Source organism: Siphateles boraxobius, unplaced genomic scaffold (assembly GCF_051911475.1).
Source record: "Siphateles boraxobius isolate OS27281-9 unplaced genomic scaffold, OSU_SipBor_1 5, whole genome shotgun sequence".
Classification (NCBI taxonomy): Eukaryota; Metazoa; Chordata; class Actinopteri; order Cypriniformes; family Leuciscidae; genus Siphateles; species Siphateles boraxobius.
This window is the reverse complement of record NW_027509141.1, coordinates 28,314,530-28,327,894: the sequence shown is the minus strand read 5'-3', so window position 1 is coordinate 28,327,894 and position 13,365 is coordinate 28,314,530. Positions and strand designations below refer to the sequence as shown.

The following is a 13,365-nucleotide window of genomic DNA, read 5'->3' as shown; positions in this document are numbered from 1 at the left end:
AGCAGTAATTGTCTCCCTGCCGTACAGATAGTGATGAAACCTCTGACATGCGAACACGATACTCAAGCACTCCTTCTCAATTTGGGCATAATTTTGTTCAGTTCTCGTAAGCGCTCGAGAGGCGAACGCCACAGGTTGTCCTTGCTGCTGCAGACAACAGCCCAAACCGTTCTTGCTGGCATCGCTTTGTATTGTCACTGGCTTGTTTATGTCGTAATACATCAAAACGGGCGTGTTCGTGATCATGCGTTTTATTTCTTGAACTGCCTCGTCGTGTTTAGGGAGCCAGTGCCACGCTATGTCTTTGTCCAGAAGCCTGCGAAGCGGCTCGCATACCTCTGAAAGCCGTGGGAGAAACTTGGCCAGGTACGTCACAAATCCAATGAAGCGCTGAACTGCTTTTACATCCTGCGGTGTCTGCATTGCCAGGACTGCTTTTGTCTTTTCTGGGTCAATTCGTAATCCTTCCGCTGACAATATGTGCCCATGAAAGTGCACCGCTTTGAGTTTGAATTGTACCTTTTTTTCACTCAGCCGGAGTTTCACAGCTCTGCATCGCTCCATCAGAGCGCCGAGATTTCTGTCGTGATCTAACTCGGCCTCTGCGTCCGAGTCACCGCAGCCAACAACCAGTATGTCATCCGCTATGGGCTCTATGCCTCGGAGTCCCATCAACAGCTCGTGTTGCTTACGTTGATAGATTTCTGGTGCTATGGAAACGCCGAAAGGCAGTTTACGCCATCTCATCCGCCCCCATGGTGTCCAGAAAGTTGTCATTAAGCTGCTTTCTTTATCCAGCTTGCAGTGTAGAAAAGCATCGCGAACGTCTACCAGCGTGAACAGACGTGCTTTGGGTAATTTATACAGAACGTCTTCCAGCGTTGGCATGTGATAGTGCGATCTTTGCAGTGCTTGATTAAGGTGTTTTGGGTCTATACATATTCTTACTTTGTCTGGCTTGGCTATGACTACCATGTTGCTGATCCATGGTGTGGGTTCCGTGACACTAGTGATGTGACCGTCTCTCATGTATTTATCCAGCTGTTCTTTTACTCTGGCTTTCAAGGCCACTGGCACGTTCCGTGGCGCGCATTGCACAGGCGACACGCTGCTGTCGAGCACAAAGCGGACCTCTCCTGGGACTGAATCGACTGGGTCATTAAACACGTCCTTGAAATTGTCAATTAACTGCTGCTTTGTGAGAGGCATGTCGGAGTAAGCAATCAGTCTGTGAAGCTCTTCTGGGATGGTAAATTTCATGAGCCCTAGCCGCTCACATGTGTCACCTGATAGTAATGGTTCTTGATCGGCTTCGACCACTTCAAAGACTAGCTTGTGTTTGGTGCTCTTTATTGTGCATTCTGTATGAAATCGGCCTAAAGACAGCATTGTGGCACCAGAATACAATTTCAGTCTTGTTGTGCTTGGCTGCAAAGGGCTCTCTGAATCCAGTTTTTCTTTGGTTATCCGGCTCATAACGTTACAAGTTGCTCCCGTGTCTAGCTGACAGGCCTGCTTTCTTTTATTAAATGTCAGGTTAACGAACCATCTTGGACCGGGGCACTTTACTGTGTCAATGCATTCCTCAGCAGCAAAAAGTCGACCCTCGCTGTAGGGCCCTTGCACATCCTGCTCATCATCCATCATTACATTCACTCTGCCGGACCTGTCAGCAATCTGACGCGCTCTACACACTTTTGCGAAATGATTCAATACACCACATGATCGACAAGTCTTTCCATATGCGGGGCACTGATCTCTGCCTTTCTTATGACCGCCCCCACAATATTTGCACTTCACAGTTCTGGGCGTTTGCTCATTATTCATTTCCCCATCCCTGCGTTTCAGCCTTTGTGCTTGTGCAATATTCACAGCGTCACTGACTGTGTTGTCAATAACTTTAACTCGTTGTTCCGTCGCTTCTGCCAGTCGGCATATTTCGACAGACTGTGACAAAGTCAGCTGACGTTCACGCAACATGCGCCGCCTCGTGTTCTCATTGGCAATGCCCAGGACAAGTCTATCGCGAATCATTTCATCTTTGAGCTCCCTGTATTCACAGGTCGATGCTCGTTCCCGCAGCCTCGTGAGAAAGTTGTCTATAGGCTCGTCCACCTCCTGCTTGCAACAACCGAACATATATCTTTCGTAGATCACATTTTTCGCAGGCTTGAAATAATCTCCCAATGCATCAAGTATGAATTTCGGATCCTTCGTTTGTTCCTCGCTCAACACAATATTATGACTGTAGATATGCCGACATTCATTACCCATTAATGGCCGCAGCGCTGCCGCTCTCACCTCATTGGGCTTCTCACTAAGCCCGGTAGCTAGCTCGTAGTCCTCGAATTCCGCTCTGAAATTGTCCCAATTTTTGGAAATGTCTCCTGACATCCGCATGCCCTCCGGGGCAGGAATGCTGTTCAAAGCCATGTTCAGGATCTAGTGTTCACTTCTGACACCATGTTTGTGTGCTATGCAATGAACAATCCAGAGCTGATTCAATGTGCGTCTTTATTCTTCCATACTCCATTAACAACTGCCCCCGAACCGGGGCCGACCAACGTCACAACAGGATGCAAACCATATATGGCATTTTACCGTAACAACATACTTACCAAGAAGGGTAAAACAAGGAGACACAGGCAAGCATTTTCTCAAGGTCAGCAGGAGTGGCAGCCATCTATTGGTAAAGAAAACAATTTAAGATGAATGATAGTAGGCCTATCTGAAATAACATTTTTAAAACGTAATGTGCTACTTGTTGCTTATATTCTAGTCAATAGGCCTATCATATTCAGAATATGAATGGTTTACGTAAAAATTATAATTTTCTCATTTACTCACCCTTATGCAGATTTAAACTCCAATGATGCTAAAGATGATATTTTAATGGAGATGAAATGTCTGTTTGTCCCTACAATGCAAAAGAAGTCAAACTTTCAAAAACCAATAGTCATAATAAATGAAGGGTAAAGGTAATTCATACGGTTCACATGGTTTAACCAGTTTTCTGAAGTGATTCAATTTGTTTGGGTGAGAACAGACCAAACACTTTTCACCGTACATCTAGCAATTGCAGTCTAGTTTTTGCTGCTTTGGTCTTATATCTTTGATATTAGATGAAATGACTGGTGACTTAGATTAAAGGGATAGTTCACCCCAAAATTTAAATTATCCCATGATTTACTCACCCTGAAGCCATCTTAGGTGTATAGGTGTATATCTTCTTTCAGACGAATACAATTGCAATGTCCTGGCTCTTCCAAGCTTTATAATGGGAGTGAATGGGCACCATTTTTTGAAGTCCATAAAAGTGCATCCATCCATGATAAAAGTGTCCCAAACTGCTCTGAGGGGTTAATAAAGGCCTTCTGAAGCAAAGCAATGCGTTGGTGTAAGACAAATATCCATATTTAAAACTTTATCAATTAAAATAACTAGTTTCAGGCAGACGACCATACATTGATTTACGGCAAAAGAATAACACTTGAACTTGACGCACAGCGTAATGACGAACGCAGTTGCCCAGCCCTGTTTGTTTGAACCACGAGAGGCTTACGCTACTCCTACATCTACGTCATAAATTGTTAAGTGTTAACAACGCGTACGGCCGTCTGCCGGAAGCTAGTTATTTTAGACGCTAAGTTTTTAAATATGGACATTCTTCTTACAAGAACATAACGCTTTGCTTCAGAAGGCCTTTATTAACCCCCCGGAGCTTATGATGGATATGATGTACTTGTATGGACTTCAAAAAAATGGTGCCCATTCACTGCCATTATAAAGTTTGGAAGAGCCAGGACATTTTTTAATATAACTCTGATTGAGTTTGTCTGAAAGAAGAATGTCATATACACCTACGATGGCTTCGGGGTGAGTAAATCATGGGCTAATTTTCATTTTTGAGTGAACTATCCCTTTATGTTATGAAGATAGGAGACGAACCCAAGCGCAGACAGCAAATGACTTTAACAGAATTTATTATACGACAAAAACAGAAAACAAAAGCCCACGATGGGGCAAAACAAGACAGGGCAAATACTCAGACAGTAAACTAACAATTACGACAGGAACAGACACTTCTAGATGACAAGACTTTCAACAGATCACTTACGGCAAGACTCACACAACCTATGACAATGTCAAACATAGTCAAACAATGAACCGCACAGGACAGAAAACACAAGGGGATTATATAGGGAACACTAATGACGAGGACAGGTGAAACTGACTAGACAATAATGACAAGACGGGGATAACAAGGGGGCGGGGTAACGTGACGAGACAACACAAGCACATGGCCCAAATAATTGGCCATGCGCTTGAACACAAAACATGGGTCTGCCATGATCCTGCCACAAGACTGGAGAAATCAAAGACCTGAAGGCAGAATCATGACAGAACCCCCCCCTTAAGGAGCGGCTTCCAGACGCTCCTCAAAGGGAAACTAAACACAAGACAAGACAGACCGTGACATAGATAAAAACCAACAAAACATGGAAAACACTAATAAAGGCAAACATGAAAAAACTATAACAGGGTTGGGATGAAACAACAAAAACAACATACAAGGCAGAGGAGGTGGAGGAAACACAGAGTTCATGGGGGAAGGTCCAGGGTGGATGGGAGGACTTGGGGTCTGGGGTCCACGGGATGAGGGCTGAGGACGAGGACTCTGGGCAGGTTTAGACGGAGACACACAAGGAGAGGTCTTGGGGGAAACAGTCCGGGGCTTAACGATGACAGGAACGGCCGGGGAAACACACACAGGTACTGTAGGTGACTGGACAGGAAATTTGACTGGGAAAACAGGAGGCAACAAAACAGGGGGGGCATCAGGCGGTTGAAGAGCAGGAACAGGCGTGGGTGCTGCGCTCTCGGCGGCAGGCGTGGGTGCTGCGCTCTCGGCGGCAGGCGTGTGGGTGCTGCGCTCTCGGCGGCAGGCGTGTGGGTGCTGCGCTCTCGGCGGCAGGCGTGGGTGCTGCGCTCTCGGCGGCAGGCGTGGGGGCTGGAGATGAGACAGGACAGACAGGGGGTTCAAGAATCGCGACAAGTAGTCAGAAAGGGCCTTGGCGGCAATGATGACGGGCCTCTCCTGACGAGCCGAAACTGCTTGCAGGACCTCCTTAGCGGCTCGATCGGCCGCAACTCTCTCAGCAGATACTGGGTCAGCGCTTGCAGTAGAGGGCACTGGGACGGCGCTTGCAGTAGAGGGCTCTGGGACGGCGCCTGCAGCAGCGGGCTCTGGAACAGCGCTTGCAGGAGCGGGCTCTGGAACAGCGCTTGCAGGAGCGGGCTCTGGAACAGCGCTTGCAGGAGCGGGCTCTGGAACAGCGCTTGCAGGAGCGGGCTCTGGAACAGCGCTTGCAGTAGCGGGCTCTGGAACAGCCAACGTGGACTCAGGGAGAGACAGAGACGGAGTCCAAGAGAACCCCTTCCTCCTCTTCTTTTTCCTGGGTCGCGGAGCAGAGGCCGTAGCCGGGCTTGTGACCGGTTGGGGAAGCACAGCAGGAACTGTGGTCTCAGTGGAAGAGGACTCCGAAGTCGACTCCCACGACAGCCGTCTCTCTCGTTTGCCACGGAGGTCAACGGGTGCAGATGATGCCTCGGGAGTCGAGCTGGGATGAGTCTGGTTCCCCATAGTAGCCACGGCGAGGACGCGACCCTCCGGGATCACAGCCAGCATGCCAGGTGAAGACGATATGATGGGAGCCCGTGATTCCTTCCGTGACAAACCGGCCACCATCTCCCGGAAAGGGCGACGAACCAGCCTCTCCCGTTCGTCCAGAGGGGGAAGTTCTCTGAGGCCCGCGATGAGGTAACGGTTGAAGAGGGGGTCAGGCAAGAAGAACCTCCTCTCTTCTGCAAAGCGCACGTACTCCTTCAGGGTCTTCTCACCCTGGGGGGGAATGGGAAGCTTGCCATCCCAACTGTCGGTGATAGCCGACTGCCACCATAGTTCCGGGCTAGTCGGTTGGAGTATTGCGGGAACAGGCATACTGTCTGCTGGGTTCTGTAGTTGGCGGTTCATTCTGTTATGAAGATAGGAGACGAACCCAAGCGCAGACAGCAAATGACTTTAACAGGATTTATTATACGACAAAAACAGAAAACAAAAGCCCACGATGGGGCAAAACAAGACAGGGCAAATACTCAGACAGTAAACTAACAATTACGACAGGAACAGACACTTCTAGATGACAAGACTTTCAACAGATCACTTACGGCAAGACTCACACAACGTATGACAATGTCAAACATAGTCAAACAATGAACCGCACAGGACAGAAAACACAAGGGGATTATATAGGGAACACTAATGACGAGGACAGGTGAAACTGACTAGACAATAATGACAAGACGGGGATAACAAGGGGGCGGGGTAACGTGACGAGACGACACAAGCACATGGCCCAAATAATTGGCCATGCGCTTGAACACAAAACATGGGTCTGCCATGATCCTGCCACAAGACTGGAGAAATCAAAGACCTGAAGGCAGAATCATGACACTTTAATGGTACTGTACCTTTATGTTCCTTTTGGAGCTTGAAGGTTTGGTCCCCATTCGTCTGCCATTGTTTGGTCAAACAGACATAATTTCTCCACAACACTATCTTAATTTTTCCTCCAAGAGAAAGAGACAACATAAGGTTAAGTAAATGATGAGAGAACATACAATTTTTAGGTGAACAATTACTATACAGGTGTTCATAGAACAAACAATAGGCAAACTTACAGTTTCTTAAAGAATCAGTCCTTGCTTCTCTACAAAGTAAGCCTTCAGGAGTTGAACTACAATAACAAGGAAAACATAATGTAAAGAAGAGATACATAAAAAATAAATAAACAAAATAAAGCCTCAATAAAAAATAAAAATCAGAAAAGGATTGACATTCCTTCCATCCATCTGTTATGCTGGTATTTCTGCAGCATTTTGCTGTTAAATTTCCATGTAAATTTCCAGGAATTTTTTACAGTGTAAAAGAGACTATGAAGTGACCGACCCAACCATCTTATGTGTGATAAATATTAAAGAGGTTTATTTTTTTTTTTTATAATTGTTGAGTTTCGTTATAGTATATGCAGATAAAAAAAGCTTACAGGTAAAGCTTGACACTTCTGATTAGTGAAGTTGTTATTGACGTTGTAAACGTAAAATGCTATTAGGCCTACCATACATCGGCCTACAACTTAATAAAACATTCTAAAGCCTGGAATTTTCAAAACTACTCGGTAATTAAATAAGACATTGAAAAGAATTAAGTCTCACTTGGATATTGTAAGAAATATCTAATTTATCACTCAAAAAATCTATGAAACTGAATCCTGAGTCACGCTTTGACAAAATCTAAACCACCCTTGAACCAGATCGATGACTTCTTAGGAAACATGTTTCAACGTATTTTTAAATGTTTCATTTTGCTAATAGTCTTCGTCATGGGTGCTTGACTGTCAACATGGCAAATGTTGAGATAAATATCTTTCATTTTAAAATAATGAATTTTGCTCAGTTTATTGTTCCCATATTTTGCATTGGCATAGGCCTATTGATCACCACCAGGAATTGCAAATTGGTTGGATTAGAATATACAGTAAGATGTTGTTGTGGTTGTTGTTGTTGTTGTTGTTGACATATCTACAGTATGTTGTTGTAGGCCTTTGGCCTGTCAAAAAACAATAAAGAAAGTTGCCATGGTCGTTTGAAAGACAACAACCAACATCACTGCATGTCAAAAATGAATGAGCACAAATGTCTGGGAAGAAAACAGCAGCCATTGGTGAATGGCATTGGTGTGCACATGGTGGGTCATGTAATGCATCAAGATGAACTGGTCTGTCCAGCCTCCGTCAGCCTCTTAAATAAATAAGCATATCCTCAGCATTTCTGCACATTCATTTACCTTTGTAGAGAAGACACTCAGGAGAACAAACATGGCATCCAATACAGCGCAAGCGGGCTTCCTACCCAGCGGAGCGGCCTTATTCTGCACCATTCCCGAAATCTTCTACCTAGTAGAGCTTGTGAGTTGATTTTAATCAATTGATTTAATTAATCTGAACTACATGAATTATCTTAGTTGATTTTACAAAATAAAAATGTTTTGATAACAAATAATGATTATTTTTCTTTACAGTATACAGTATTTATTTGACAACCATCACTGTGAGAATTCATCCTGGAGAATCTAGCCTCCTGATTTATTTTAATTAACGGTCATTTAAAAAAGAAAACAAATATTAACAGAAAATGTATACAATTATTTAAATTATCAAAAAATACAATTTGTTAATCTAAAGACTATACTGTTAACGTACATCCAAGTTATTTAAAATGATTTGGTTCATTATTGTAAGTGAATACAAAAACTAAGCAAATCTGTAATCTTCAAAACAATTCAATAGGCCAAATAAATTTCAAAATGTTTTTATTCTATTTTATTTCAGTATCATTATTTTCGCTTATATCCAATTAAGATGTTTACTGTTTGATATTCATATACTATTTCAGAAAAAGTTTTAAAACAATTCATAAGCAAAGATGTTCACAGGGGAAAGAGAGTTCCAATTCAAACTATTTTAATAAGGTTCATTAGTTAACATGAACTAAGAATGAAAAATACTTCTACAGCATTTATTAATCTTAGTTAATATTAATTCCAACATTTACTAATACATTATTCAAATCAAAGGTTGTATTTGTTAACATTAGTTAATGAACTAACATGAACAAACAATGAACAGCTATATTTTTATTAACTAACATTAACAAAGATTAACTAATACAGTAACAAATGTATTGATCATTGTTAGTTCATGTTAGTTAATACATTAACTAATGTTAGCTAATGAACCTTATTGAGTGTTACCAATATATTTTCTTGTAGAAAAAGTACAACTATCTGGAAGCTCATTTTTTCATTATGTTTATCTCTTAGGTCTTTGGCGGTCTGGTGTTTTGTCTAGTAGCATCTACAAAGCTCGAGCCTAGCAACCCCCAGGCGTATGTGATTTTTGTGACAATTTTCTGTTTCATCATGACATTCCTCTGGTTGATAGTCTTTGCCACTGGGTCTCATCGTAGCAGAAGCTCTTGGGCAAGTGCGGTAAGTCTATAATCTCTCTCTTTCTCTCTTACTTCCTCTCTCCTCATGCGGACGTTTTCCTATTTTAATATACATTTTCCTAAATTTCTCTCCATAGGATGTTGCATGCCATGGATTTGCATCACTCCTCTATCTCAGTGCTTTTGTGCTTTTAGCTTTTATAACCATTCAGTATGGAACTCTAAACAAAGGTTTGAATGGTGTTTCAAATAGCATTTTGAATATTCTTCCAATCAACAATTTGAGTGTTCTTCAAGCAATCCAACTTAATTACAAGCTGGATATAGCTGCCGTGGTGAGTCCCTCTAGCCTAAATCAAAGTTCCAAATCTAACGCTGTTTTACCTGTTAAATACTAATATAACTTGTAAGATATTGGTGAAATCTGTGAACAAAAATGAAAAAGCTGATGTTCTGAATAATCTTGAATATTTAAAGTACTAAACCTGTAACCTCATTTAGGTTAACCTAGCTTCATGTGGTAACAAATAACGTATTTAACATTAAATCAATTTGACTACATTAGATTAAACCAATGAAAGCCATGTTAAAAAAGCAACTGTAGGTTACATTTTTACCATTGAAGTGTATAGTGATTATTTGTCTCTTTATTTTCAGGTGTTTTCCTTTTTCACCACTTTACTGTATGTCATCCACACCATTTTCTCAGCCCTCAGATGGAAATCCGTCTAAAGCATCAGCACACACCCTGATTTACTCATGATTGTTTGCAATATTAAGCAAAGTTATTACAAATGTCATATTATGCATTAGTAATAAATCAAGAGATAATATATTTACTGTCCAGGCTTCTTGTGTTCTATAAAATGTATACAGACTATTTTTTAAAACCACTTTGTACTTTTTAGGTTTTATTGTAAACTAGTCTCACCTTAGGTATACATTATTGTAATTCCTGTAACTAATAAAGGAGATTATGAACGATATGTGGGGTATGATCTCTTGGTCACACTGGATACATATGTGTCTCTATAGGGCTTCATATTGCCCTTTATTTTTAAATATAAGAAGAGGAAGATTTTCTGGAATGAATCACCTGCTTTTACAACATTCTGCCAGTGTGATGAACAAGAAAACGTTTTTGGTCTTGCATCATAGCATGATCCTATATAGACCTTCTGTAGCTCCGCCCCTTGTTCAGGACTACGCTTGTTGTGTTCTGTCTTCCGGTTTGTATTTCAACAACATGAAGTTAAGATCTTACAGATTTATGAATGAACCGCTCATTTTGAAATCTTTCCAGTCCGACATTTGTAATGACATCCGCTTCAAACGTTATGCTCAGGAAAACATTTGTTAACTCCACAATTAGTAAATCCACTTATACTTTCCGCATTTCAAGAGAGGTTCTTTTGAGTATTAAAATGTGCTTTACAATAAGGGGAAAATTGTTCTATATGGCATCACAGATAAAAACTATGTCCAAGATCTCACGACTCATGTAACCTCCAGCTGCAAACATAAAGATAAAGCCAACAAGACTTCTTAAAGGTATCTTTATATCAAACTTAACAGCTCTGATATAACACTTAGAGAATGCAGAAATGTGTCGATCTTCTAATGTCAAATAAAGTGTAACAGTGAGACAAATATATACATAATAACCCTCCCAGTGCTTTATTTAGTTATATCCACATGTGCACTTACAGTGTTTGAGTGCTGAGTTAATGATGGTGCCAAAGAGTGCAGAGACAACAATGATAGTGTCAAATCTATAAGAGATAGAGTTGATTAAACTTGGTTTCATGTTCATTGGTTACAGGTGATGTTATGTGATCAAATTCAGTGAGCCATACAAAACATAAAGTGTTCCTCACCAGTTCCAGAAATTATTCCTGGCGAAGAACGCCCGTGGCTCGGTAGAGTACAGTTTGAGAATGATCTCCAACCAAAGCCAGAAAAACAACAAAACCCCACTCAGCATTTGATACCACAGGGTTCTCCTCATCCAGACCAATGAACACAGCATTCACCAGAATAATCAGGTCATAGACATACACAAACATTCTGAAACATACAATTCAAAAAGCCATGTTGTCCAAAAAAAATATGTGAATGTATTAGTGTCAATGCAAGATCAACATTTTGGGCTAGATTTACTAAACAGGGCCAGTGTGATGAAATAAAAGTGTGAAGGGAAATGAAGGTTCTGTGGGAGATCTAACACGGATGCAGCCAGCAAATTTCCATAATGACCAATGCAATCTATCGAGATTGGTGCAAATTAAAAATATCATGGCTTGGCAAACAATACGTTCGGAAAAAGTATTTTTCTGACATTCCAAATAAATGAACAGGAGTGGATACAATTCTCTTCATCTTCCTTCTTTCTGTTCTCCACGGTGTCTCCTCCTAGCAGCAGCTATAGCTGCTTTTCCACCATCCGCACAAACCGCTCACTAATTAACCATGCCATTGTACGGATATGATTTCATTTTCCGCTGTGGGGCTGATAACAGAGCTCTTTTGAATGCAATACAAATGTGTCAGTCCTTGCCTTGGTAAAGGTTACAGACGAGATGTTCCAGACCAGGAAACAGATAAGTGACCAATCCTGAATGGCGACGTTCCTACACGCATTCTACAAGCACGGATCAGCTCCCACACACTTCAAGATGATCAGGCCAAATCATTTCACAGAATTAAAAGTGAAACTATACGGTCAGACACTTGAACAAGTTAAAGTTGTAAGATATCTAGGGATATGGATTCCAGAATATACAGACATATACAGAAATTGTTAGATAAGTACAAAAATATTACTAATATATTAAGATTAAGGAATTGGGAGGGGAATGGAAGGAATGGAATGGGGAGCTGGTCAAAAATATTTAGACCGTATATATAGTGCATTGATCAGGTCAGTAATCAATTATGTATGTATAATTTAGGGATCTGCATCAAAATCCTTGATTAAGAATGTCGAAACAGTTCAGGCACAATCATTAAGAATATGCCATGGGGCTTTTATATCCTCTCCGATATCAGCGTTACAGATGGAGGTAGGAGAAATGTCCATAAGTATAAGGAAAATTAAATTAACAATGAATTGTTGGATTAATATGAAAGGGCACACATCCAGTTCAGGAAATACTAAAAGAAAGCTGGGAGAAACAGAGAGAAATGCCACCATTCTCACTCTCAAGGCGTCAACAACTGAAGCATGGTCAAGCGCCCGAGGCGTCACACGGCAGACGCCGAAGCAGCCCCTTGGCGTCACTCTGTGGCGCATTAGGAACTCCATTGCTTTCAATGGGAAACCTGTGGCGCAAATTGTATCAGTAGGAAATAGCGTTGAAGAAGTCTCATTCCGAACACATCGCGATGTTTGGCATCAGGTCACGTGCGCCAGATGTTGGTAAGTAGTCGTAAATACGCTGTCCAAATAATGTTTGCTATAATGTCTTTTCTGTTTGTCGATATTAATCAGATTAGCTCTCTCATGTTCAGTCACTGCATTATATCTGTCATCTCCACGGAGGCTTTGCGTTTCATTGGTTTCTAATTCGAAACACATTACTAAACTAACGTGATTAAACACTGTCTGTCACGTGACGTGCTTAACTTAGGCCTAGACCTTCAATCAGTTAATCATATATGAAATATATATTCATATCAGGTTCAAAGTAGTAATTAGTTCCAAAGTGGTATTTGTAGTAGAAGCGCAGTAAGCACAACACTTACCATGCTTTTACCACAGTATTTGCAGTTTTAATGTGTCATTTGTTGTAAATGCACAGTAACCACAACACATACCATGCTTTTACCACAGTATTTGCAGTTTTAATGTTTAATTTGTTGTAAATGCACAGTAACCACAACACTTACCATGCTTTTACCACAGTATTTACAGTTTTAATGTGTCATTTGTTGTAAATGCACAGTAACCTCAAAACTTACCATGCTTTTACCTCAGTATTGGTAGTTTTAAAGTAATATTTGTTGTAAATGGATAGTAACCACAAAACTTACCATGCTTTTACCACAGTATTTGCAGTTCCCTTTCGAACGGTCACTTCGTATTGAGTAGCTATACGCACTGGGGAAACTCCTTTTCCTCGATTTACTGAAGCCTTTATGTAAAGCGCATTTGCAGCTGCACAGCTAGAACATGAGCGTCTTGCTCGCTCATAGGCTGCGCTGCGGCAACTGCACATCCAATGGCGAGGGCGCCTCTGACATGCAACCAATGAGAACACTCTGCGTCATACACGTCAGAGCCCGCCAAGGGGGCGT

The 13,365-nt window shown here is 41.6% G+C and overlaps 1 protein-coding gene and 1 long non-coding RNA gene across 2 annotated transcripts; one reads left to right on the top strand and one right to left on the bottom strand.

The window, feature by feature from the left end:
- Positions 1-2,608: 2,608 nt before the first annotated feature.
- Positions 2,609-6,640, bottom strand: LOC143712112 (uncharacterized). The gene is made up of 3 exons (XR_013194998.1): positions 6,532-6,640; positions 2,848-2,917; positions 2,609-2,683 (listed from the first exon to the last, which is right to left on the bottom strand). It is a non-coding gene; the product is annotated as an uncharacterized LOC143712112 (long non-coding RNA).
- A 1,258-nt stretch (positions 6,641-7,898) lies between these two features.
- LOC143712111 (myelin and lymphocyte protein-like) lies at positions 7,899-9,902 on the top strand. Its single transcript, XM_077204322.1, has 4 exons — positions 7,899-8,027; positions 8,942-9,109; positions 9,207-9,404; positions 9,727-9,902. Exons 1-4 carry the CDS (start codon positions 7,938-7,940, stop codon positions 9,799-9,801), a joined length of 531 nt encoding a protein of 176 aa, XP_077060437.1. The 5' UTR covers positions 7,899-7,937; the 3' UTR covers positions 9,802-9,902.
- The last annotated feature ends 3,463 nt before the right edge of the window (positions 9,903-13,365 follow it).